Here is a 24,672-nt window from a genome sequence, read left to right on the forward strand (position 1 = left end):
GGAGTGTGTGTGTGTGTGTGTGTGTGTGTGTGTGTGTGTGTGTGTGGCAGGGGGGAGGCTGGGTGACCTCGCCGTTACAGCATGTATTTCAGCCAGAAACAGAGTGCTTCCCAGTGGTCTGTGATTCCTGGCGGGCAGGGTCACATGACTGGTTGGGGGGCGGGGGGAGTTGGCCACGGTGTGGCTCATCAGCTCCTAATCTAGTAATGTTATCTGACATGCACATAGAGTCTGCACACAGTGAACAGAGCCAAAGCGCTGCAAACTGGAGCTACTCCTATCCCAGTGAGTGCGCCTTGCACTCTCTAAGAAGATCTTTAACACCCTGGAATGGACAGAGAAAGGGCAGCATATACTGTATTCATTTACAATTTGTCAGATCTATGCCAATTACCCAATCACAGCCCTCGTGGCACCCTCTATCATGTGATCCACTCACTGATCTGTGATAGACAAGGGGCAGTTTTAATAGATCTGAAATGAACACAAGCAGACCAGTTTTTTGCAGGGACAGCATCTGACCAAACATTTTTCTGAGTTTCACGGGGGGGGGGGGGGGGGGGATTAGTGGGGGACAAACCATAAACCGGGCTGATCTAGGGTTGTCTGATGTTTCAGCTATGTAGTGACTATGACAGTGGATGAGAGATCAGGCGTAAGTTTGATGGCGATTAGCGCCGGATCAGACCCTCGCTCTCTCCCGCTGCTCGATGTCCCCCCAGGGACCAGAACTGCCCAACCTCTATGAGCAAATCTAAACATAAAAGGACTGAGGACTGTAGCCCTGGCCAACAAACACAGCCAACACAGCCAACACAGCCAACACAGCCATGGCTCAGCAAAGCTAGACACTACAGTGTAAGCAACCAAATATCTCATTTTTAATTTGATACTCTAAACACACCACATCTCTGCAGTGGATATGGGATTATGGGAAAATATCACAGCACAAGCCAGCTCAGAGGACACAGCCAAAGCACACAGAGGCTGCTGTGAAGGTGTAGGACCCTCATCTAGAAGCAGCACCTGAGGGATTTTCCAGGAAGGCAGAGACACCATCAGTAAAGGTTATGCGACAAGACATTTTCCCTAATTAGATTACTAATTAGAGGACTGATTGACAGACGAGCTCTCACACCTGGGTTTGAACAGCTGACCTAAAGGTTATCCCCAAAACCTGGATACACATTGCCCACTCCTGAGCTAAAACATAATTGAAAAGCAACTCATAAGTACTCCAGGATAAACACTGATTATTCTTTTCCACAAACTTCACTTTTTATCAGATATTGCTTACGTAGTTCAACATTTGAGAAACCCCAAAGCCAACAGAACATCAAGTTTATCTTTAAGTGATGCACTGAAAACTTATCCACAATGTTTAAAAGCTTAACCAACATCTTCCAGACTTGATATCACATTCTATTATCTATAGAGAACCCTGTATTAAGCCCAGGCCAGACAATGAGATGGTCACATCCTGCCCACCATGCCCATCTGGCCCTCCAGTCTCCTCCCTAGCGTGACCCTAACATGCCACGCCTGTTACTCGTTTGTCTCACCTCTCGTTCCTAACCCTTGTGTTAATCACTCGCAGCTGCCTCTTGTTAGCTACCTTGTTAGTCTCATATATATGTGCTTCCCAGTCCTGTGTTCCCCAGTCCAGTCATTGATGTTGTACCTTCTTGTTGCCTGTGCTCTTCCTTATCTACTAGCCTTCCAGCTTTGATCTCTTATGGCCCAGTTTGTTTGCATATGCTATTCATTTAAATTCAAATAAACCCCTCCTGCTTCGATACAACACCTGCCCTCAAGTCATTCGACCCTCAAGGCACAACAGGCACACGCCATAGTAAAACGTTCTACAGCTTCACATAAGGCTGCCCCACTTCAGCACTGGAAGGTCCTTTGGGAGTCAAACCAAACACCGTCTTAAAACCTACGTATCATAACAAATTACAAACTAACCTTCCGTTTGAGATTTCAATGGAAACTCATCAGCCCGACAGCAGAAACTATGGCTTCTGTCGTCAACCACATGACATGACATCACTGATTCTGGCTGTGATGGGATTCAGAAGAATTTCAGGCTACAGTAAAATTCTGGGGTCATCCATTTTTAATTGAACATAGACCGTCCACTAATGTACTATTATTCATTGATTATTTATTACCATAATATTCCAATTTTGTTTTTCAGGAAATTGTATTTGAGTACATTTTAAATAGTTTGCCGCACATTTACTTGTTTGCACTATATTTGCATTTGTGCTCTACCTTCCCTGCTGCTATATGCACCAGAATTTCCTCCTAGTATCGATAAAATAATATAATTTTACTATTAAGAATTTATACTAAGGGTATTCTCCAATACCCATTTATTATATAGTATGGCTTGTTCGGAAAAGGGACCTAAACATACCTATATTCCAGAATACAGTCCTTGCATCGTGGTTTAAGATTTAGGTCGGCTTTGGAGATCCCCCAAGTCTGCCCAAGCGGTTGTTTTTAGAAGCGATACCATTTGTCGAATCTATCAGTACTAAAAATTAAGTTGTCCTTGTGCGCTTCCTTAAAGAGTCTTAGAAAAACACCTCAATCATTTGATTAACATAAGGCAAACGACGCAGCTCGATTTGCTCCATGCACCTGTTCCCCGAAGGACTTCAGATGGCCCGCAAGCTAGCAACTGTGCACAAACACCCACTTTGTCAGGCTCCACATGTCACACTGTCATGCTGAAAGGCAGTTGGATTGCTCGCCGGATCTGTTACCCCCAATGTCCACACCTCCTTCCACGGGGCAGCTGCATCTAACCCCATGATACCCGAACAAGACTTATGTAACTGAAAGCTATCATAGATTGAAATTGTTGAAAAGGCTACAGATTTATATGAGCAAAGTCATTTCGAACATCACTGCTTCCATCTTACGATCCATATAAATCTACTTACATGCAACGCTACTAAGTCAAGCACCTATTGATATTGTTTTTTATTTGCAATTCGCAAATAAGCCCTAAGAAGTGTTCAGACTTGCATTTCTTTACTGTCATTAATGAATACTCCACTCTACAGTTACCTGTGTTTTATTTTTTATGGCATACCGGGTTGCCAACTCTCCTGCATCTGGCGTGAAACTCACCCTTTCAGACTCTCACACTCATGCGAGGAATATTACGCCAAATCTATATTATTCCATCATAAACCTAACGCTTATAATCAAAAGCGCTGGGGTAGTTTGCAAACCATACGGACTCTTTACAAGAACATAAGAACATAAGAAATTTACAAACGAGAGGAGGCCATTCGGCCCATCAAGCTCGTTTGGGGAGAACTTAGCTAATATCTCAGAGTTGTTAAAATCTTATCTAGCTCTGATTTAAAGGAACCCATGGTTTTAGCTTCCACTACAATAGCAGGAAGACTATTCCATACTCTGACTACACGCTGTGTAAAGAAGTGCTTCCTCAAATTTGTTTTAAAATGTTCTCCCGCTAATTTCCACTTATGGCCACGAGTTCTAGTATTTAGACTAATATTGAAATAGTCATTTGGCTGAACAGCATCCAGACCCGTTAGAATCTTAAATTTTCCCAAGGAGATAAAACTGTTACATACATGTAAATGCGTGACCTGATCTGGCAACCCTGTTTGTGAGACTCTCAGACGATTGCCACAGTTGAAGTGAGATCCACATTTCCTTATTAAACGCAGTTATTCTCTCAGGTTGGGCTGTGCCGCTTAACTATTTGCATTAAGCAAATTCAAAATCGCAGATTTCCAGACCCATGCGCCCTGCCAAACTACAGACGCTGAAGAGACGGGATGTAATCTGGCTGTATATACAAATACAGGACACAATAATATAAATATCACATGAAAAGATTTTATCTTAACTGACCAAATTACAAACAGACACTACAAAGGTCATATTATATTGACTATTAGCGGTATAAGCCTTACAAGGCTGACTTTTCATATATGACTTTTCAAAGCATCATGAGACAATTGGTAGAGCCCCAGAGGCCAGACATTTGGTGCCCAGAACTGTCCACCAGCGGGTTCGGGTATTGCTGCTGCACCAAGCACTGACCACCTTACAGTCACAGCGGAACATGACCCATTCGGACTCGATGTCCCCCGTCTCCCCCGGGACATGGGCGAAGTTCTGCCGGAGGTAGGAGTTGAAGCTCCTCCTGACAGGGGATTCCGGCAGACGTTCCCAGCAGACCCTCACTATACGCTTGGGCCTGCCAGGCCTGACCGGCTTCCTCCCCCACCAGCGGAGCCAACCCACCACCAGGTGGTGATCGGTTGACAGCTCCGCCCCTCTCCTCACCCGAGGGTCCAATACATGCGGCCGCAAGTCCGGTGACACGACTACAAAGTCGAACTGCGGCCTAGGGTGTCCTGGTGCCAGGTGCACATATGGACACCCTTATGCCTGAACATGGTGTTCATTATGGACAATCCATGACGAGCACAGAAGTCCAATAACAAAACACCACTCGGGTTCAGATCAGGGGGGCCGTTCCTCCCAATCACGCCCCTCCAGGTCTCACTGTCATTGCCCACGTGGGCATTGAAGTCCCCCAGCAGAACAAGAGAGTCCCCGGGAGGAGCGCTCTCCAACACCCCTTCCAAGGACTCCAAAAAGGGTGGCTATTCTGCACTGCCATTTGGCGCATAAGCACAAACAACAGTCAGGACCCGTCCCCCCACCCGAAGGCGAAAGGACACTATCCTCTCGTCCACCGCGGTAAACCCCAATGTACAGGTGCCCAGCCAGGGGGTAATAAGTATGCCCACCCCCGCCCGGTGCCTCTCCCCATGAGCAACTCCAGAGTGGAAGAGAGTCCAACCCCCCTCAAGGAGACTGGTTCCAGAGCCCAAGCCATGCACTGAGGTGAGCCCAACTACATCTAGTCGGAACCTCACCACCTCGCGCAGCAGCTCAGGCTCCTTCCCCGTCAGAGAGGTGACATTCCATGTCCCTAGAGCTAGCTTCTGCAGCCGGGGATCGGACCGCCAAGGTCCCCGCCTTCGGCCCCTGCCCAACTCACACTGCACCCGACCCCTATGGCCCCTCCTACAGCTGGTGAGCCCATTGCTGCAAGCAGTTATTGATAGCAGGGCTAGCATTCAGGAACCAGTTGAATCCAAGGCCAGGGTACAAAGATGAATTAACAGGATAAGGAAATCAAAACCAGGATGCCTGAGCAATCAAAAGAAAATGCATATGTTTTGATGAGTCACCATTATTATTTTTTCTCTAGGTATGGGTAGCCATCTTGGTGAAATCATTAATCAGCTGAATGTTCTGCCGGGTCGTTTAACAGCCAAGGAAGATGAGGCCATTTTACAGGATCAGGAGCAAGCACAGTTCCCTTAAGATGTTAGGATTGAGTCACGCATCTTCCACATCTCCCAGATCACCACATCTACACCCCATTGAATCTCTGTGAGATGTTTTGGAGTGCTGAGCGCAAAATAGATTTCCACTTCTTTAACCCCTTAGAGACATGCAGGCTTTGCTTCTTCTTGATTGGTCCTACTACAAACTGTTCAAGACTTGTACGACGGCATTTCCAGAAGGACTGAAGCTAGTTTGAAGGCAATGGGTGGTCCTTGATGGTAATGTATTGTTAGATGTTTCTATTACAAGTATTGTGACATTAGTTTGTGTCATAGGCCAGTAATGTCTTCAATTAGTCATTTTTTGCACCTGACAATTAAATCATATTTAAATTTAAAAATATTTTTATCATAATAATATTTTGTGCATTATGTTATATGTTTGTAATGTCTATTTTAGAAAAAAAAGAAAAAAACACGGAAAACGTCAAAATATAATTCTGTAGCAATATTAGCATCTTTCAAAAGTTTTCATGCTACCCTGCATATTCTACTAAGATTGCAGTGTCATTTGCAGTTTGATTGCCAGCGGAGCGATTTGCAGCTGAGGCGACTCAATAAATAAGATGTGAAAGAGATGTGAAAACAAATGACATGTTAAGAGAAACGTTTTAAGAGACTATAAAACTCAACATGATTAAGTAGCTGTGGCTGAGGTAATGCATTAGCGATTTTCAACCCTTAAAGATAAGTGGAAAAACTAGTCATTTGCATGACATTTTCTTTGCTTTCAACAATGGGGGGAAAAAATGGTTTTATGAGCTGTGAACCACACACAGACAGCAATATGCATACACTGAGTAATGAATAATATTACATATAAAAACCTTGTAAAATGACATTGGCACCTTTACTTTTGTTAGTTTTGTTACTAACAGTCCTTCTCACATAAGAGCAAACGGCAGCCTGGGTCATATTATCTCACAATAACATGCAGCTGCAGATAATAACGCACTACAGGTACTTACTTGGGAAGCGACTGCTATGTGGTCAGGATCATAGCCTCCAGGGGCAGTGAGTGGGGGGGGGGGCACAGCCATCCTGCATGTGGGCTGTATCAGAGCACCGTGCGCTCCATGTAGGGTGAACAAGCCTCACCCAGATAAAAATAACACCCCACCCATGCCTATCATTCCTCCCCCCCCCAGGACTGAGCCAACTGCAAGGCTAGGTACTGACTCAGGATGGGTGCATAATCTCCCCCCCCCCACCACATAGTGCAGGCAGCACCAGATGGTAACATTATTTAGAGGTTGGCACTCTCGTTAAGAAAAATCTGGCACATCTGGTGGTCAGGAACCAATGAACCAGTACAGGGAAATCTGCTCCTTTCAAGCTGAAGAAGTTTCAGGAGGTTCACTGCATGGCAATAAGGGGTCGATTCTGCTCCAAACGTGTCCATTTAATTCCTGGTATGGAAACAAAAGCAGCCGCACAGCAGCGCCACCTAGTGTTTATATTAATACTGCAAGCTGGCAGGCTCTTCGACGTTAAATCTGTCCATCCATCCATTTTCTGTAACCGCTTGTCCCATTTAGGGTAGCAGGGGGTCCAGAGCCTATCCCGGAGGCTACGGGCGCAAGGCAGGGAACAACCCAGGATGGGGTGCCAACCCATCGCAGGGCACATTCACACATTTAAAAAAAAAAAACATGGTATGGCTGAGGTGCCCCTGAGGAGAGGTCTGGTAACTGACATGGTGTTCCAGCAGTCCCACAAATGGAGAGAACATAGAGAAGAAATTTTTGGGGAAGAAAAGAAATTCTTGTTAGTTTTTATTGTGTTTTACTATTAATTTGCATATGTTCTATTGTTGTATTTTTCTTAGCAAATATACGCTTACTACCTAGTTAAATGTCTTTGAAACATTTTCATAGTACTGTATGTTCTTCAAGGACAGGCAGAGATGGAAAGTTCAGGTTCAGGAAGTACAAATCCAGACCAAGATTTTGTTTCAACCAACCAGTTGTGTATAGAGTCACAGTCAGAGTACTTTCTGAATCTGAAATCTCCACCTCTAAGGACGGGCGTTCCAATATATATAAACACACAAATACATTTAGTTCTTCCAAAAGCCCATTTTTTAGATGCATGGATGATCCTTGTTGTTCCTCTGCTAAATGCATATTGCCAATTACCTAACATGCAGCAGAAATTGTACCTGCTGCAAATTGTATCCCAGTGGATATTCCCTTTTATTCATGGTAAAGTGCTCTTGCTTAGACTTTAGGGATGACTATGACCTTTGTGCTTGGCCTTTGTGTTGTAAAAATGGATGAAGCTAAAAGCTAAAACAGCCATTTTGGGGGGAAAAAATAAAGCAAAAAAACTTTTCATAGGAAGTACCTTTATTCACCTGAACACCCAGAAATGGTGACAGAATTAACAATGCTCAAAACAACCTGCTATGTAAGCAGCAGCTAAAATAACAATTAGCTATAGTTAGCATCACTGTTACAGTTAATGCCTTTTGAAAACAATACATCAAACGTCAGAAAGGAAACAAGACACACAAGAAACATTTGTTACATTTGTGTTGGAATTGCAAAACAAACACAAACTTAGAAACAAAGTCAAAATAAACACCCTCGATATTAACACATGAAAAAGGTACTTAAAACTGATTCCTAAGCAGTTTATATTCCCCGCTGTTACTGCAAAGTGCCTAATGAACAATATGAAATTCATAACCTTTTGGTGGATGCGGAGAAATTTCTAACTATCACTGGTATAGTTCTCTGATGAATAAATAAATACGCTCCTTACCTAAATCCTTGTCTCACACAAAGATTATGTGGCCCCAGGAGTCAGGGGATGAATCATCAACCTCAGAGTAACAACTACTTGACACAGAAAAGCCTGGATGTCAATGGTTTTTCATGCCTCTCTATCTTGACCTTGACACCTGTGACCCCAAAACACCGGTAACTGTGATGAAATTAATTTTATCTGCATTATGTAAGTAATGCATGCTTAAATTCCCCTTAGAATGTTCCCCCTCCCCCTCGCCACTAACAGCGGATAAGACCATCTGAGAGTTCAGCCACACTGCCAACCCCCAGTACATCTCCTGCCCATATAACAGCTCTGTCTCTTAAAGCCCAGCACAGGAAAAAGTGTTTACACCAGTGATATATTATCTCTGAGCCAGGAGCCTAAAAATGGCATGGACCTAGAAGGGCCTTCAGGGAAATGGAACACATCCAAAGATCCAACCCCATAAAACATCTAAACGACAGTCAACACTAGAATTAAGTAAAATAACTGGGCAACTGAAGACTTCATGGCTGATTCCTGGTGCCGGTGGCTGACTGGTCACCGCAGTGACAATGACAAGTAACAACAGCCCCTCGTTCAGAAACATTACTATTGTGTGTGACTTAATCAAGCACACCAATGATGTTCTCCTTCTGTAACATAAATCCCATCAGTTTGCTCATTTCCGGTGATCTACAGTCCCAAGTAGAGGACTGACTATGAGAGAGTCGATGCTCCCAAACCCCAACTCCAGGGCCATCTCCCTGGTCCTGCTGCTACGGGCCCTTAAAGAAGGGATGTTCCAGGGCTTTGGAAGCTGGGATCCGTTTCAGGGGGTTGAAGGTCAGGAGTTTCTGTAGGCACACCAAAACAGGACCCCCCAGCTTAAAATTACGGCGATAATGGTTAGTGCTAAATATAGAGCAGTCTGTGATGCATTGATAGAATTCTTATAGAAAATTTCTGAATTAGATATCCAAATATTGAAGGACAAAGAAGATTAACATCCCTCCATACATCTTCCAACCACGATGCAAGTATAGGGTCGTCTTGCAGCCTCAAGTCCGTCCAGGGCAGCATAGGGCATAAGGCTGGGGTACACTCTGGAGAGGATGCCCCATTTACCTACACCTAAGGGTACAACTGGCAGACCCTTGAGGGTACAGATCCAGTGTCAAACAAAGGCACAAATTTGTACTCTTTTTTTTCTGACAGCGCAGTCCATCACAGGACACACATTCTACGAGCAATTCAGAAATGCCAAATGACCTAAGTGCATGTCTCTGGACTGTGTGAGCGCACTGACAGAGCATGGGATGAGCGCGGGCCAAGCCCTGCACATGCAGAGCGGGGGCGGCAATCAGACCTGGAACGCCGAAGGTGTGAGGCACGAAACAATGCCCGATGTGCCGGCCAGAACCTCGTACAGCGAATCGTAATAGCAGGTACAACTGGCCTGGTCCCACACTTACCAACAGCAGCTCATTCTCCTCCAGGTCCAGGTTTGGCAGCATCTGGCTTAATGTTCGATCACCTGCCCAGTTTGGAGAATAGGCAACGGCGCTCTCTGCTGGCCAGTCTTCCTCTGGCGGAAGACCGATGACTCTGAGGGAAAGGCAGGTCAGCTACAGCAGACAGACTGACATGTGGCTGAGGCTGCCCCGCAGGACAACATACCCAACATACCAGTATACACACGTAGACAACACTGGTGTTCAACACTGGTGGGATCACTCTGCCGACCCAGGGATTTGAACTTGTCTCTCTCTCACTGTCACACACACACACACACACATATATATATAAACAAACAAATAAATAAAGGACTTACTCGATAATTTTCTGCAGCTGCTGTACCTCAGAAAGGCAACAAAACAATGGCCTGTCAGACACAAATAGGAATATGATGAGGTCATAGGCAAGGTACTCCATTCATTCATCGTTAATAAGTTTAAATCTGTATTTCCTTTAGATATCACGGCATGCGTCAAAGCATCCCAGGTCATAAGATGCTATGTGAACGGGAAGTCCTTGGTGAGCACCGCACCAACATATCGTGGCCTGCTGGCTTTACTTCGGCTCTTGCTCCAAAAAGTTACAGATGCACCGGGGATCAGGTTTGCTTACCTCAGGAGGAAGAACTCCGCAAAAATGCACCCTGCGCTCCACATGTCTACGGAGGACGTGTAGCTGGAGTGGAGCAAGACCTCAGGGGCTCTGTACCACAGCGTCACGACCTGGGGGCAAGCAGACTGCGTTTTACTGTAACCAATGTATTCAGCAGCTTCCAAACACGTGTAATACATGTAAATATGATGTAATTATCGTATCTCTCCAGTTTATAGAGCACTTTTAAAACAACAGGAGTTGAACCCAAAGTGCGGTTCAAACTGTATACCAAATCACACAATGAGACAGAACTAAATTAAAGTAAGAATTTAAATGACGATAAATGAAACAAATGAAAAAACAATTAAAGACAATTTTAAAATATTTTTACTTTTTTTAAATAATAAGTTAAGAAGGGATGAAGAACTCTGACAGTGAATTAAAAGCCAGGGAATAAAGGTGCGTTTTAAGATGAGATTTAAAAGCAGGTAGTGAAGAGGCCATCCTAGCATTTGGGGGTAAATCATTCCACAGTTTAGGGGCCAAGTTTACGACTATGTCATAAAGACATATCCATCCATAGCCACTTATTCATTGCCAGAAACCCAGCTATCCTAGAGCTTATCCCAGAAAAAAACATGGTTCAAGTTAGGGGACACTCTGGCTGGGATTCCGGTCCCTCATAAGGTGACATGCCCACATTACAAAGAGAAGTACCAGACAGATGGAACTGCAGGCCAAATTGCGACGGGCACTGCCAGACTCACACACGGTGTCAGAGCAATGCGGCTGGTGTAGATGCGCGCCAACCCAAAGTCCGCTATCTTCACCCGACCTTGGCCGCTGATGAGCACGTTGGCCGGCTTCAGGTCACGGTGCACCAGCATGTTGACGTGCAGGAAGTCCAGCCCCTGCAGAAGCTGGACCATCAGGTTCTGTGCGAACAAACATAAGTGGGGGAGCGGAACCGCACCATCACCTCTGCTCTCCAAGGCCTACCATGTTCTGGTGTGTGCCGGTGCGCCAGGACAAGAGGAACCAGCTGGCTAGGTTCACCCCAATCATGATTCAAGAAAAGTACTTGTTGGCCTTTCACTGAGTGACGCAAACTCTTTCATAAAGCCTCACTTCTCAGTTGAAGGCTGAATAATTTTTTTTTGCTATAATTAACATATATAATTGAAAATTTATAACCCACATTGATTTAAGAAACAGATTAAGAAGTTAAGGCTCACCTTAATCATCTCCCTGCTTAAGCCTGTCTGTGGGGCTTTAGCTAGGAAGGTCGACAAGTCCTGATCAACGTACTCAAACACCAAAGTCAAATCCAAGGTTTTTTTCCAGGTAGCTGATACATTTAATAACCTGTAACATCAATCACCTACAGTTCAGTATTGAGCTGCTGCACTTATGAATTCCACAGTTCATACAAATATTTTATGAGAGTAATACAACTTCCGAAGAAACCTCCGGGAAGAAAAAAAAAACTTTTTTATGGAGAAATAGTGTAATAGGCAAATTTAGGTGTAATTCATAAAAGTAATCTCAATATCTAGTCCTGACTGTTACAGAAATGACAATCTGCTCTTATAAAAACCGCTTCTGAAAAAACTATTGTTTGATGATACAGCCGTAATCCACAAATCTCAACAAAACAGAGGCATCAATTTGGGGTTGACGAGTTTTTAATTGCCTTCTAATTGCTCTACCATTAATCTATTTATAACTCTCAAATTACTTTAGATTCTTCCTCGCATTATCTGTGTTGAGAGGTCAACAAGTGGTTCAGTTCTCCAGAAACAAGACATTCATGGCAGCATACAAGCTCCGGTTCATTTTTCACTACTGGTGCTGACATTTGCTCGGCAAAATCATTTAAAAGTCTTCGGATCTTTGGTTGTTTAGATCACACCACCAATCAATAGTAGAAATATATTGATACCTTAAAATAATATGACCTCGTATTCCATTTTTTTTATTACTTACTTTACGATATTAGGGTGGTTGAAAAACTCGATCTTTTTCAACAGCGCCACCTCTCTGATCATGAAAGCAGGAATCCCGCTTTCAGAGTCTACAGGGATGTTCAGCTTCTTCACCGCTACGAGGCGCTGCGGCTCCCTTATCGCCCTGGCTTTGTACACTTTACCGTAGGCCCCTTCTCCAATTTCCACCAGAATTTCATAATCCGCGCTGCTCTTGGCCAACTGGTCTTCCATACTTCCCAAGTTATATGGAGGAGATAGATCAGAACTGTAAACAGATTATCCAACAATCATGCATAACATTGGTATACATAAACAGTAACTTAAAATGCAACTTGAAATAAACTTAAAAGTTCGATTTCCAAAATTAAATACTATATTGCACGCGAATTATACTGCACTTAAGAGCATGGACACGATGTAAAAAGACACGGCGTACTCTTTTTACTAGATCTGCTTTATATGACAAACACTTAACATGTCAGTACAGTTAACTTCCAGTTTGCAAATATACTTGTCGCAAGAAAAGATCGTTTTTAAATCATCATAAGATGTTTTTTTCACAGGTTTGGTATGCTGTGCTGACAGTAATGGACCTGAAACAACCTCTCATATTGTAAGTCTAAACAGCGGTGGCTGTAGATAAATTGATCTTACACTTTTAGTTATATAACATTTATAAGGCATAAAAATACAGATAACTCACGATCGATTCAGACCTGCTGTGTTAGGCCATACAATACCACCCCGAGTCCTTCAGTCGTCTTCATTAAGCTAAAAGCGCAATTTATGCATGTTTACCGATACCGGTAACCGGTGTACATCTTCTTACACCGAGACAGACTTGGGAACAATTTACTCGTTTGACATTGGCATTTATTAATTATGCGCTTCATGCAAATCAGACACGTTTCTCATACTCAGTTCCAACCGCCCGAAAAAGAACCAAGAATCCAATTGTTGCAGTGGACGCAGTTTGCTTGCTGATCCAAGTGGCCAAACGAACTTAACACGGAAAACCTGCACCACTTCGAAAAACTTTACTGTGCCTGTTGGATCGCTGGATGCTTTTATAGTGCACAAAGAACAATAATAAATATCGTAACTGTCATATCAGAATGGCAATGATCCAGTCATTCGATTATGAAAAATTTAACTCAGAAACATTCGCATGGATAAGAAAATAAGCAACAGAAACTGGTAAAAAAAAATCTCTTAATGAATATGTTTAATCTTGTTAGAATGTCCGTTTTGCCCATTGATTTTATATATACAGAGGTTAGACAATGACACTGAAACGTTTTAGAATACAATAATTTCTAAGTAAGGTGTAGGTCCTCCTTTTGCGGCCAATACTGTACAGCATCAGTTGGTCTTGGGAATGACAGATACAAATCCTGCAGTGTCCAGAAGGATTTTGAACCCCAAAGTGGCTCAATAATACTCAGATCTGGTAACTGTACAGACCATGGGAGATATTCAACTTCACTTTCATGTTCATCAAACCACTGTGTCACCAATATTGCTGTGAAAATTGGTGCATTATCAGCCTGATACACGGCACCACCTTCAGGGTACAATGTTTGAACGACTGACTGAACATGGTCCTCCAGAATGGTTCGGTGGTCCTTGACAGTGATGCCTCCATCCAGATCAAGTAGTGGGCTTAGGGAATGCCATGATATTACAGCCATACCATCACTGATCCACCTATCCCACATTAAGCCAGAATAATAGTTAATTTATAACCAAATCCAATCAGAGATATGAAACTTACCTGTTGTAAAAACTGAGAAAGAACGTCAGTTGCAAGACAGGTGGGGAAGTTTGCTGATGTCATACGTGTCCTTGGACATGTGCGTCTCTGTAAAATAACGGGAACTATTATGCCAAGCAAGAACGAGGCCGAACGAGGCCAAAACAAACTGGATTTATTTGTTTTCCCATTGCGCTCAAAAACTCTGACTGGGTCACTGATATTACAAAGGGAGGGGGGAGCATTCACAAGGTCTAGGGTAGATACATGGGCGCGTCGCTATAGCTACGTGTTGCATCCAAATGCCATGATATAATAGAGTCAATCGTAAAACAAGAAAATGCACAAATGCCAGGCAGATATAGGAGTGTTAACCAAATTCAAGGTACCCCCCTCAAGGGCGTAACCGGAACTGAAACGCATCGAATTTTCATGTCACAAACCATAAAGCACAACTAGCTAAATAGGTAGAGAAAAATTAAGGACTGCTAATTGCGAAACACTTCTCATTCTGATGAAGGACTGGGGTCCCGCTGGACACATCTCCTCCGAGGAACAGAAAAGAACATTATTTTTGACTTTTGATTTTGCTCTTAGGGTTCCCACTCGCTTCCCATTTTAAAATAATTCCGTAGTTTTCCAGACCATGCCAAGGGGTGGTGACGGTAAGAGTTGTGGGGAAGGGAGCTGGAATCGGCGGTTTGCCAAGTGGACGCCCCCCCCCCCCCCCCGAAGATGCCACCCTGGGCTTTTCAATTTGCATACTTTTCCATTCTGCGCAGGAACCCTGTACCACATTATTTTGGTTTATACAATATTTATGGACGACCGCCACCACAGAAGGAAATTTTAAATGTGGCCAAATAATCTTCCCACGAGCGTCTCACATCCCGTATGGCACAGAATTCCAAATACCAAGGGAAAGCGGTTCTCAGGCTTCGGCAAATCCTGCAGTGACGACTGGCCGCAATTTGTCATAGAAAAAGAGCAGAAATGGCAAAGCAAAAATCTAGGTCTAGCTACAGGACAACATTGGAAAAACAACATTATTCTCACAGGCAGAAGAACTATACCTGATACTGCCTCAGATACTGTAAACCCCCTCCATCCATGCAGGACGAGGGAGCTTTGAGAGTCTGCACAAAGTACAAGTCACACACCAGCTCCAAATGCAGAAGAAAACGTAAACCATTGACGAGTCCACTTAGTAAATTTACGAAAGTAGTTCAGTTCTGTTGGGCTACAATCTAGAAGTAATATTCAACAGACTGCAAACTGTGCATGACTGCATTTAGGCATAAAACCTAAATATCAGACATACAGAAACACAAACATATAATATTAAATTGATTGCCCAAAATATGCAGTCTAGTTTGTGGGTAATGTTACGGGTTTCGTTTTTAGCTTCATTTACCCTTTTAGTCATTTTGGTTCATTTTCTTTACAACCAAGAGCGACCGATGCTCACTGGTAGGTGTTCACCTGCGTGATCCGTCCAAGAAGCCCAGTTGTTGTTAAAAAACCAGCACACTGTGTTATCCCTGAGCACTGGGACTCCCCATGTCCATATTTAGGTAAGCACCAGTACTTGTAAGTCATACAGGTCAAGGCAAAAAAAAGGGTAAGTCCCAATGGTCAGATGTCACATGACTGCCGTTGTGTCAGGAAAGCATGCGGAGTCCCGACACCAGTTCTAGCACCTTAGACCTCTTGCCACTGGGGGTGCTGTGGGGCTTCTCTATGCCATATAGATGCTCCAAGAAGCTGTAGAGGGAGGAGAGCTGTATGGGGTAGTCCAGGTTGAAGATCTTCAGGAACTTGAAGAGCTTGTCCACGGCGCTGCTTAGGCTGCCCTCAGGCAGGGTCAGAGCGACCCGCTCAGCGGGCGCCAAGATGTAGAGCTGACGGCCAGGGGCATCGAGGGGGCCAACACTGAGGATGTAGGGCCTCGCCGGGCTGCCAGTCGCCTCCGCAGTTGGGTCACGGAATAGCGTAGACACTTTGGTGTCCATCTGGCAGAGAAGGACAAGAAGCGAACTGAGACAAGTAGCATAAAACTGCCACAGAAGAAATAGAACCTCAAAAGGAGTAACCTGCTTCCCAATTGGTTAGAAAATGCTGCAACTGACAGCACATATTAATCCCACCCACTGTGAAGCTCAAACAATGATTTTTCGATAGGGCCCTACACTGCGCAAAATTTGTGGTCCCTCTTATTAACTAGATGCTGTCAGAACTACAACGATGTATTCTGTACATGGCCCCATCACCCCTCCATCTAATCCCTGCTCCTCCCACACCCCCCAACCTGTACAATGTATAGCCCTCCTAAACACTTTCCCAACATTGTGTGACTTGTCTCAATGTAATCAGCATCTCTGGCCATCCTTTTATCTGACATCACTACACGGGTACTGCTTCATTTTTGGTGCGATTTGGCTCAAAATTTCATATCTTTGCCCTTACAATAAGTCTGGAAAGTCTGAAAAAGATCCATGAAATACTTCTTGAGTTATCACACTAATGAAGTAAGTTTCGATGGTGGAGGACCAGTCCCAAAACCATTGGGGAATACAATTATGGCAAACTTGTAGTACTCTTGTATTTAAACATCATACTCTATAAGAAGAGTTCAAGCCGTCATGAACATGGACTGGCTTATAAAGGCGCTCAGGTTTCTTAAGGCAGAACCCAACCACGCATACTTACAGGGACGAGGTCCACCAGGTAGTGAATTGTATGCCTGCTGGCAGACTTCGTGGCCTGAGAGGCTCTGCCGGTGCCAGATGGGGGTAGGAGAAGCACCAGCACTTTCAGCATGGTGAGGGTACAGGAATCTGCAGAAATGGGGTGACCAGGATCTGAATGTTATGTCCACGAGCAGCTATCCCAGCTACCCAGATCTTCAAAGCTGCCTTTCGACCCGTAGTCGATTCGCTGGGTCAGGCAGCGTAACAGCTAAATAATGACTCCGATGGAGCAATTGTAAGCCGAGATGAACTGCTCAGAGCTCCAGGCCTGGAGTGACCAGTGCTGCAGTGAGCAATAAAGGCACTTCACAATAATACAATCTCCACCATTTGCTGAAGACCATTTTCTAAAACCGGTCTTTCAGGCTTCATTTCAGACTGGACTTGATTAACGGACTGGAGATTCCCAGGGAAATCACATGCTATTCAATGCAATAATAAAATGGAACTTCCCCCCAGTGTCATTATGAAATATATTCTTACCCCAATCAATGGAGTTTTATAATTAGATAATGGGAGGCATGAAATGGGAAGGGACTTTAGAAATTATGAAAAGAAAGTTCTAGAAAGAGACAACCATCTTGCTTATGCAGAGCAGTGGTTCTCCATCCAGTCCTTGGGGACCCCCAGCCAGTCCACGTTTTTGCTCCCCCTCACCTCCCGTTCAGTCCACATTTTGAGACATTTTGAGGGAGCAAAAATGTGGACAGTCTGGAGCATCCCCAAGGACCAGGTGGAAAAATACTGATGTAGAGATTTTAAAACAGGGTTCCCCAATTCCGGTCCTGGAAGATCAGTCTACCGAGGAATTTAAAGATTTCCCTTCCGAAACACCGTATTCAGCTCACCAGCTAATCACCAGGTTTAGTAGGTGTGTAAACTGTATTACAGACCGGCCCTCCAGGACCGGAATTGGGGAACTCTGTCCTAAAGTGATTCATGCATTCCTGCTGACCTTCTGGCTGTGAGCTGGCCTGCTGCAACAGCTCGGCGACTTCCGGGGGACCCTCACGCTCGGCGATCTGCCGCACCCTGGGCACCACATGTGACGACCACTTGGACAGGAAGGCATCTCCCTTTCCTGGGAACATCTTCTCAAATTCCAAGTCAATCTGGACGCGGACGTGCAACAGATTAATGAGCATTTGGACCATGACTAGACACCTCACTGGCAGACCGGTTTTCAGCACTCGGCCATTTCCATGGCAATGGGACCTACCATAGAGGGGACGTCCAGGAACCGGGGATACTCGGCCAAAACGGCGCCCATGCTGGGCCGCTCGCTGCTCATCCACTTCCTGCGGGCAGCGAAGGTGCACTCCATGGCGGCACGGATTGTGGGCAGGTTCTTGGTCAGCGGGCTCGTCCGTTTCAGCAGCGCCACCCACTTGCGGGTTTCCTCGCCACCCTGTGCCCCCTTCGGCACCGGAGTCTGGCTCACCAGGCCCAGCTCGGCTCGCCGGCGCTTCAGAACGTACTTCTTCTTGTCAGCCTCGAGCGTCCGCCGGAAATTTCGCAGCCGCGTCTCGATGTACCCAGTCCGTGACACCGGGTCATACAGATGCTCCTGTGTTTCATCCCAACACAAGGGGGCACAATAATAGCAGTGACAAGCTGTATCCTGCTCTGTCAGCCAGGGGGGTGAAGGTGCTCAGATCTTACTCAGTTTTTTTTAGCAAGATCTAAATCTCTTTACTAAAGTGTAAATCTCTCCAGCTACAAATATTTACGTCAATTGATATTCTGAGCTATTACTACAAAATTCTATACTGTACTTCCCCTGAAATTCTTTGCATTGTTATACTTTATACTTATCTATTATTTTATTGCTAGTCAATGTATTTATTGCCGTCTACATGTATTTTACTGTCTACATGTATTTGTGTCATGCTTTTGTAAACCTACAGTTTCCTTTGCCATTAACATAGTATCTAACTGTCCATCTGTGTCTTTAAGATGTTTTAAGAGTATTAGCAAAATTTCAAAACTGTGAAATTTAAGTAGTCTGCTTTTATAAATACTTAAAAAGTCTGATTCCGGATCCGGATTCAACAGGAAACGCCAGCTTTCAGCAGGCTCAGCTACTCAATTTCTCAATGAAATTCCTTGACAGCTACTGTTAACTCAAAGCTCATTTGTCTGCATGCACAAAGAATACAGAAAACACGAGATGTAATTGGCTGGTTCTGAAGGCAGTGGGAGGTGGGGCTGATTAACTGGTGAGTGGTTCTGGGAGGGCCTAACTCACAACGCCATTGATCCCAGCATAGGGCACACACAGCCGGAGGCTGGGGAACAGCTCCACAATGTGCTCCGCCAGCATGGTCTTCTGAGCTGAGGTGGGGTAACTATAGGGACGGAGCAAAGGGCTGCAGTCAATGCCTAGTTTTATATATCAGTTTTTGCATCATGCAGGTGTTTTTCTCCTATAAAAATATACAGAAGCAGTGGTAGCCAGAAAAAAACCACGAGACAAACAAGGAACAGCAGTGATATCAGAAAAAGGCTTGAAAACCCACATTGTGAGGGACTATCGGGTGCTGTCAATCAAGTTTAACAGATTTCTCATTGGTGATTTTTTTTTTGCTCCTGTGGGATTTAACTGGGCTTTTATTGAACAGCACATACGGTTTATGTCCATCTCATAAAAGGATTTTGTAGTGATGGCCAAATAAAGCTTCATGAACCATTGTCTATATTTTTTGACACCACTAGATGGTGCTATTGGTTTGCTCTGGGGCATGCATTGAATGCTTTTTTAAATAGAGAGCACCATCTACTGGTGTCAGAAAATACAGCAAATGGTTCATGAAACTCCATTCGGCCATCGCTAGGGTTTTGAAGCCTTGTTTCTCTCTTTGTTGCTATGTGGAGCGGAGCGGGAGGAGAGCCGTACAATCCGAACTCGTCCATGATGAAGGACACGGCGAACTTGATGAGCTTTCGGCGCGAGAGCTCGCAGAGGCAGCCGTCACGCTCATACTCCCGCATCACCTCCGGGCAGAGTCGCTCTAGCCAGAGACGGAGTTGTTCCAGGTAGTTCTGTGGGCCAAACTCCACAGGGGGCTCGCCAGCACCGTGACCCTCACTCTGGGGCTGGAAGAGAGGATAGCATGGGCTTGGAGTGGCTTAGACTCGGAGGAAACCCCACAGACGCCCAAACGCGGGGCGTTACTCGGTATATGTGGATGAGATGATTCAAATATGAGGCCATCATGATTCAGATCTCATCATTTCCATATTCTCTGTTCATCAGTGCATTTATAATGTGCAGACAAATGAGCATTGCGTTAACGGTAGCTGTTAAAGCCACTGTGCCCATGATCAGAAGGTCGCCGGTTCAAGTCCCGGCCTCAGCATAACAGTCACTCGTCTGTGGGCCCTTGAGCAAGGCCCTTAACCCCCAGCGCCATGGGGGGCTGCCCATTGGCTGACCTGCGCTGTGACCCCCAAGCTATGGAGAGCGATATGGGGTCAGCAAAAAGAATAATTCCAATGCAGCTGTACATTGTGCAAATGGCAAATAAAGGATTTATCATTCACTCATTCATTCTTTCACTCACTCACTCACTGTTCCTGCTTGTCCTGTGCACGGTCGTGGGGGTCTGGAGCCTATCCTGGAAACTACACATGTAAGGCAAGGAACAACCCAGGCTATTTTCAAGTTTTGTGAAGGTAGGCAGATGGAAGTTTGAAGAGGTGGTCTCTTAGCAAAGGTCTTTATTCAAGATAACCTGCTACCTTACAATATCACCAATTCACGCAGAAAAACAATTAATCAAACATTTATTTTAAGCGCCGTCCTCCAATGTACAACATCAGTGTCGTTCCTGGAATTTGAGTCACATTCTGATCATGTGACTGACCTCCCTGGCACACTGCTTTCCACGGCCTGGGAAACAGGAAGCTGGAAATGGCATAGCCAGGTGGAAGGCATCGAAGTAAGAGCGGTGTCATCACAGTAAGATCCAGTGACCCATATTTAGTAGATCCGCACACCACCCACCTCGCCAGCAGGGGGCAGCGCTGGAGTCTCAGTCACAGTGGAAGAACTCTGTGCCTCAGGCGCTTCTTTCTTGATGTCTGCCGGGCTGAACTTTGTCAAGCTGTCCTGGACAGCAGGTGTGTCTGGCTGGGGCAGCTCCTCCTCCTGCGGCACTGTGATGATCCTGAGGTCGCGGTCATGCATCAGGTAGTCCTCGGCGTCTGGGGGCAAGAGGGGATCCCTTCAGATAGCTCACAGCCACCGAGAACAAAACTCACCCTGAAAACTAAAAATGTCCTCCGACATCTGCCTGTTTCAATGTCAGACAGAAGTCATTCGATATAACACCATCTTTTCACGATAACGTATTAATGTTAAGAAGTTTCAAAGTTTCTAATGCACTGCCGTATCTACTTTGCACAGAGACATGCTTTAAAGCAGTGTATCCCAATCCAGTCCTCGTGGAACCACAGACAGTCCATGTTTTTGCACCCTCCAAACTCCCTACAGGGAGCAAAAATGTGGACTGTCTGGCAAGGAGCTTGGAGGAAGCAAGAGCATGGACTAACCGTGGGTCCCTGAGGACCGGATTGGGAAACATTAGGCAACAGCATCAGACAATAATGGCACAGAAACAATAGTTAATAAAAAAGTAATGTCACTGTTTCTCGCAGGGGATGCTTACAGTGCGCAGTCCCGCCCTCGTCGATGAAGGATAGGCCCTCACTGTGTTCCACCTTGTACACTTTGTTCATCAGCTCCCAATCTTCCGGAAGCCCCATGTCCTGTCCCTCCTCAAAGTCCTCCACCCGGGCTCCAGTTGAATCCATGTCAAAGGGGTCGGAAAACACTCCAAAGTCAGCCTGTTCGTCGTGGGGGGGGTCTGGGTCCCCTCCGTGGAGGTGAGGTTTCTGAGTCCCGAAGTTCGCCCGATTCATGCTCCTTGCGGTCTTTCCCACAACCCCGAAGTCCATCTCGGCGGCCCCCTGGTCGCCACCACCCCCCACCTTCCATTCTCCACCTGTCGCCTCAAGTCGCAGCTTCAGGCTCTGAGTCCCACTACTGTCCTGGGCCCGGGCCCCGTGGAGGAACCCCAGCCGCTGGCCCAGGAGCCGGACCGTCTCGCACAGAACCGTTTCGACTGCTGTCCGGACCGCCTCCTCGATGGTCCCGCCCAGCTGCTCTCTGAGAAAGCCGACCGACAGGTGGAGGTCTACTTCATAGTCACCTAAGCCTCCCGCTGCCATTGTTCCCCCTGGTGTCTCTTCCCTGCAGCTCGCAGCTTTACTAACAGAAGGGTCAGAGAAAAACAGTAAAACAGAGACCTCTTAAGGAAACTGTTGGGAACAAGATCCTGTTAGTCAGCTAACTATATCCATGCATTAAGGGAGTGTAAGATAACGCCGATTACACTTGTCTAAATTCCATAAAACATGTATATCTGTACAAAAACTTACAACTGTAAGAAGCTGTGTTCTGCCGACTTGCTCGCTAAAAACCTGTACAGATACAGAACACACTGGAAATAACTCAAATGGAAATTTGTGATGCTATACTCAATGGAGACGAGCGACAAGATTAAATATAACAAAGATGTGGAGTGCACAAAAAAATGTACTGAGAAAAACCGGTTAATGTTTATAGTTAGCTGACTAACATGCTAGCTGCGTGGTTGGGCCGTGGGAACTTTTTCAGCATCAAAACCATCAGACGTGACTGCCAGTGACAATATGTCAATGATCCGCACCGAGGGACCCTATCGGTTAATAAAATGCAGCGCAGAGGTTCCGCGATTACGGCCACGCAAGACAAGGGACCGCTCATAACACAGATGATAGCTCCAAGATGCTCCTGCTAACCAGTTAGCGAATAGCGTTATAACACAAGAAAACACTCAACCTTTTCGAGTCCCGGGACCTTTTAACTTAAAACCAACCAGTTCGCCGATCGTGAATTAAAAAAACACCACGAGCATCCATTGCATTTAAGAAATTAAACGCAGATGTCCGAACGATTAAAAAAATACCTTACTTCTATTTAACAGCGGCGCACAAATAATACGTCACCTCTTGCGTCATAGGTTCGTGCTCCTGATTTTGTAGTTCTCCAGAAATTCCACTCATAGATGATGCGCCAGACAAAGCGGTGTTTAGGAAAAAGCATGCAAATGGGAAAGAAAAACCTCCTTGGGTATTCGTTTTTTTCAGACGTGATGTTTGCAATGCATAAAGTTAAAAACAGTCACTACAATCCTCGTAATAAAAAAGGCCAGAATCGGTAAAATGTCAAAGCATCATCATGAATAAAATATTCGTTCGCAATTATTAATCAGTTTTACATAACTAACAAATGGTGCTAATGCCGATTAGATTTCAAAATATTTTTATAGACTGCTTTTTCTTTCATAAAAGTGGTAAGACAACCGTGGAGGGTATTTCAGAAAAACGGTGCTGAAAGATCCGAAATCTAAATACGATTTAAACAGCCTATTTTATTCCAGATGCACATCCTTCAGCATCTCTCAGTACCCTAACACCTCACGCTACAGGCTTCCTCCAGACCAGTCAATGAATCACTTACGTAACACATTTGCCGTAATGTACGGACTAATGTGGCTATTTTGAATAAAACCCCTTCCATTTTCACTGTGGCGCTGGCTGTTTTGCTTATTTAAGTGTAATGGCATGGGCAGCCATAAACGTATGGATAAAAAAATCTGGCTCGACTTCTGTCCTCTATTTGCTCCTCTTTGATGCACATAATCACCAGGACTGGTCTAACAGAGCAACAACGCCCCCTACATGCTAATAATACACCTCATAATACTTCTCAGAAGGCAGTGCCCTAGGAAGAAATAAAATTAAATTTAGTGTACTGTTTGTCAAAAGATCTTGCCAAGCAAGTAGCGAAAAAAAAATCACTACCATAAAGTCAATAAATTAGGGTGCAACAACTATGTGCAACTGCACAATCTTACATTCATTTACACGTGCATAAAAGAGAAATAGCCATCCATCCATCCGACTGGGTAGGTAATGCAGTGTCGCCACACAAGAAAGGCCAGAGTAGACTGTACATTCTGAGGAGGATCAGTAAGCTGCTGGACACTCCGACTGATGCACAATGAAAAAAACGTTACAAAGCTGAGATTAATTTAAGGGAAATTTCATCATAAAGATATGATAGATAAAGTAAATTAACACTCGCAAAATCGTTGATTTGATTTTATATTCGAACCCTTTCCATTTCTGCTTATTTCCACTTCCATCGGCAAAGGCGCAATGAAAAGCAACATCATTTGTTTGACTATATATAGTTAATAACAGGACTTTTTATACTCCCGCTAAACTTGATAACGGACCGGTTATCCGGGTACCAGGTTAAATATTAGGTAAGTAGCCGTATATTATCCTTTATAAATTACATTAATGGTGAAAAGGAGTACAAACAAGCAAACACGGGATGGAGAATATCAGGCTGAAGAACCGGACTAACCGTCCTAAAGCCGCGCCTCTGGCCATGCTAGCTGCATGCATCCGTGACCAGCTGCACGCTTATTAACGTTACCTGATACCTTGCTGAACAAGTCAGTAATTTTAGAAGTTTCCTCTTTGAGGGCTTTTCTTCTACTCTATTTAACTAAACTATACACTGAGCTTTAGTTATCTAGTATACACCAGAGCTGCCAAATTTGGACAACTGCATAGGCCAAACTGCATGATAGATTTGCAATTCGAGACAAATATGTGCACACATACATACGCATTTACATGTATGAAACAGTTTTATTACCTTGTAAATAATCTGTAGGGGTTGCAAACTCCCCCCCCCCTTCCCCGACGCCTTTGATGGAGCTAGATTTAGGTTTATAATGGTACTGGGGATCATTCATTTCTGCGTGCTGCATCCATCC

At 44.7% G+C, this 24,672-nt stretch overlaps 3 protein-coding genes across 22 annotated transcripts in view; all 3 read right to left on the minus strand.

The window, feature by feature from the left end:
- Window positions 1-6,529, minus strand: part of LOC111855994 (supervillin-like) — a 35,940-nt gene extending 29,411 nt beyond the window's left edge. For all 9 annotated transcript variants that reach the window (XR_002841015.2, XM_023835577.2, XM_023835576.2 and 6 more), the window contains exon 1: window positions 6,386-6,529. The gene's annotated coding sequence lies outside the window, so the exon portion shown is untranslated. The remainder of the gene's footprint in view (window positions 1-6,385) is intronic.
- A 1,218-nt stretch (window positions 6,530-7,747) lies between these two features.
- On the minus strand, window positions 7,748-14,148 carry cdk21 (cyclin-dependent kinase 21). Of its 5 annotated transcripts, none has more exons than XM_023835652.1 (8): window positions 14,046-14,148; window positions 12,270-12,503; window positions 11,519-11,648; window positions 11,051-11,218; window positions 10,302-10,411; window positions 10,006-10,056; window positions 9,647-9,779; window positions 7,748-9,028 (listed from the first exon to the last, which is right to left on the minus strand). In XM_023835652.1, the coding sequence occupies exons 2-8, from the start codon at window positions 12,500-12,502 to the stop codon at window positions 8,951-8,953; spliced, it is 903 nt and encodes a 300-aa protein (XP_023691420.1). In that variant the 5' UTR covers window position 12,503; window positions 14,046-14,148; the 3' UTR covers window positions 7,748-8,950. The 5 variants fall into 5 exon arrangements, with proteins under 5 accessions (XP_023691420.1, XP_023691419.1, XP_023691417.1 ...); XM_023835651.2 differs by having other exon boundaries at window positions 12,988-14,051; XM_023835649.2 differs by having other exon boundaries at window positions 12,270-12,536; window positions 12,988-14,051.
- Window positions 14,149-14,182: 34 nt separating this feature from the next.
- LOC111856031 (uncharacterized) lies at window positions 14,183-23,103 on the minus strand. Of its 8 annotated transcripts, none has more exons than XM_072704783.1 (10): window positions 22,659-22,814; window positions 22,217-22,258; window positions 21,445-22,041; window positions 20,781-20,980; window positions 19,671-19,870; window positions 19,023-19,122; window positions 17,994-18,341; window positions 17,730-17,886; window positions 16,734-16,861; window positions 14,183-16,036 (listed from the first exon to the last, which is right to left on the minus strand). In XM_072704783.1, exons 3-10 carry the CDS (start codon window positions 22,004-22,006, stop codon window positions 15,686-15,688), a joined length of 2,046 nt encoding a protein of 681 aa, XP_072560884.1. In that variant the 5' UTR covers window positions 22,007-22,041; window positions 22,217-22,258; window positions 22,659-22,814; the 3' UTR covers window positions 14,183-15,685. The 8 variants fall into 8 exon arrangements, with proteins under 8 accessions (XP_072560884.1, XP_023691407.1, XP_072560885.1 ...); XM_023835639.2 differs by having other exon boundaries at window positions 21,445-22,046; XM_072704784.1 differs by having other exon boundaries at window positions 21,445-22,046; window positions 22,791-22,808.
- Window positions 23,104-24,672: the final 1,569 nt, after the last annotated feature.

The sequence above is a fragment of the Paramormyrops kingsleyae genome, chromosome 22 (genome assembly GCF_048594095.1).
Source record: "Paramormyrops kingsleyae isolate MSU_618 chromosome 22, PKINGS_0.4, whole genome shotgun sequence".
In the NCBI taxonomy this organism is placed as follows: Eukaryota; Metazoa; Chordata; class Actinopteri; order Osteoglossiformes; family Mormyridae; genus Paramormyrops; species Paramormyrops kingsleyae.

Coding starts and splice junctions, on each gene's coding strand:
- cdk21 (XM_023835652.1), bottom strand. CDS start 12,502: ATGGAAGACCAGTTGGCCAAGAGCAGCGCGGATTATGAAATTCTGGTG. Junction 10,057..10,301: donor GCGGAGTTCTTCCTCCTGAG/GTAAGCAAACCT, acceptor TGTGTCTGACAG/GCCATTGTTTTGTTGCCTTT. Junction 9,780..10,005: donor CAGCTGCAGAAAATTATCGA/GTAAGTCCTTTA, acceptor CCTTTCCCTCAG/AGTCATCGGTCTTCCGCCAG.
- LOC111856031 (XM_023835637.2), bottom strand. CDS start 22,922: ATGCTTTTTCCTAAACACCGCTTTGTCTGGCGCATCATCTATGAGTGG. Junction 17,887..17,993: donor TCCTGGACGTCCCCTCTATG/GTAGGTCCCATT, acceptor GTCCGCGTCCAG/ATTGACTTGGAATTTGAGAA. Junction 16,862..17,729: donor GGCCAGCTCACAGCCAGAAG/GTCAGCAGGAAT, acceptor CCATTTCTGCAG/ATTCCTGTACCCTCACCATG.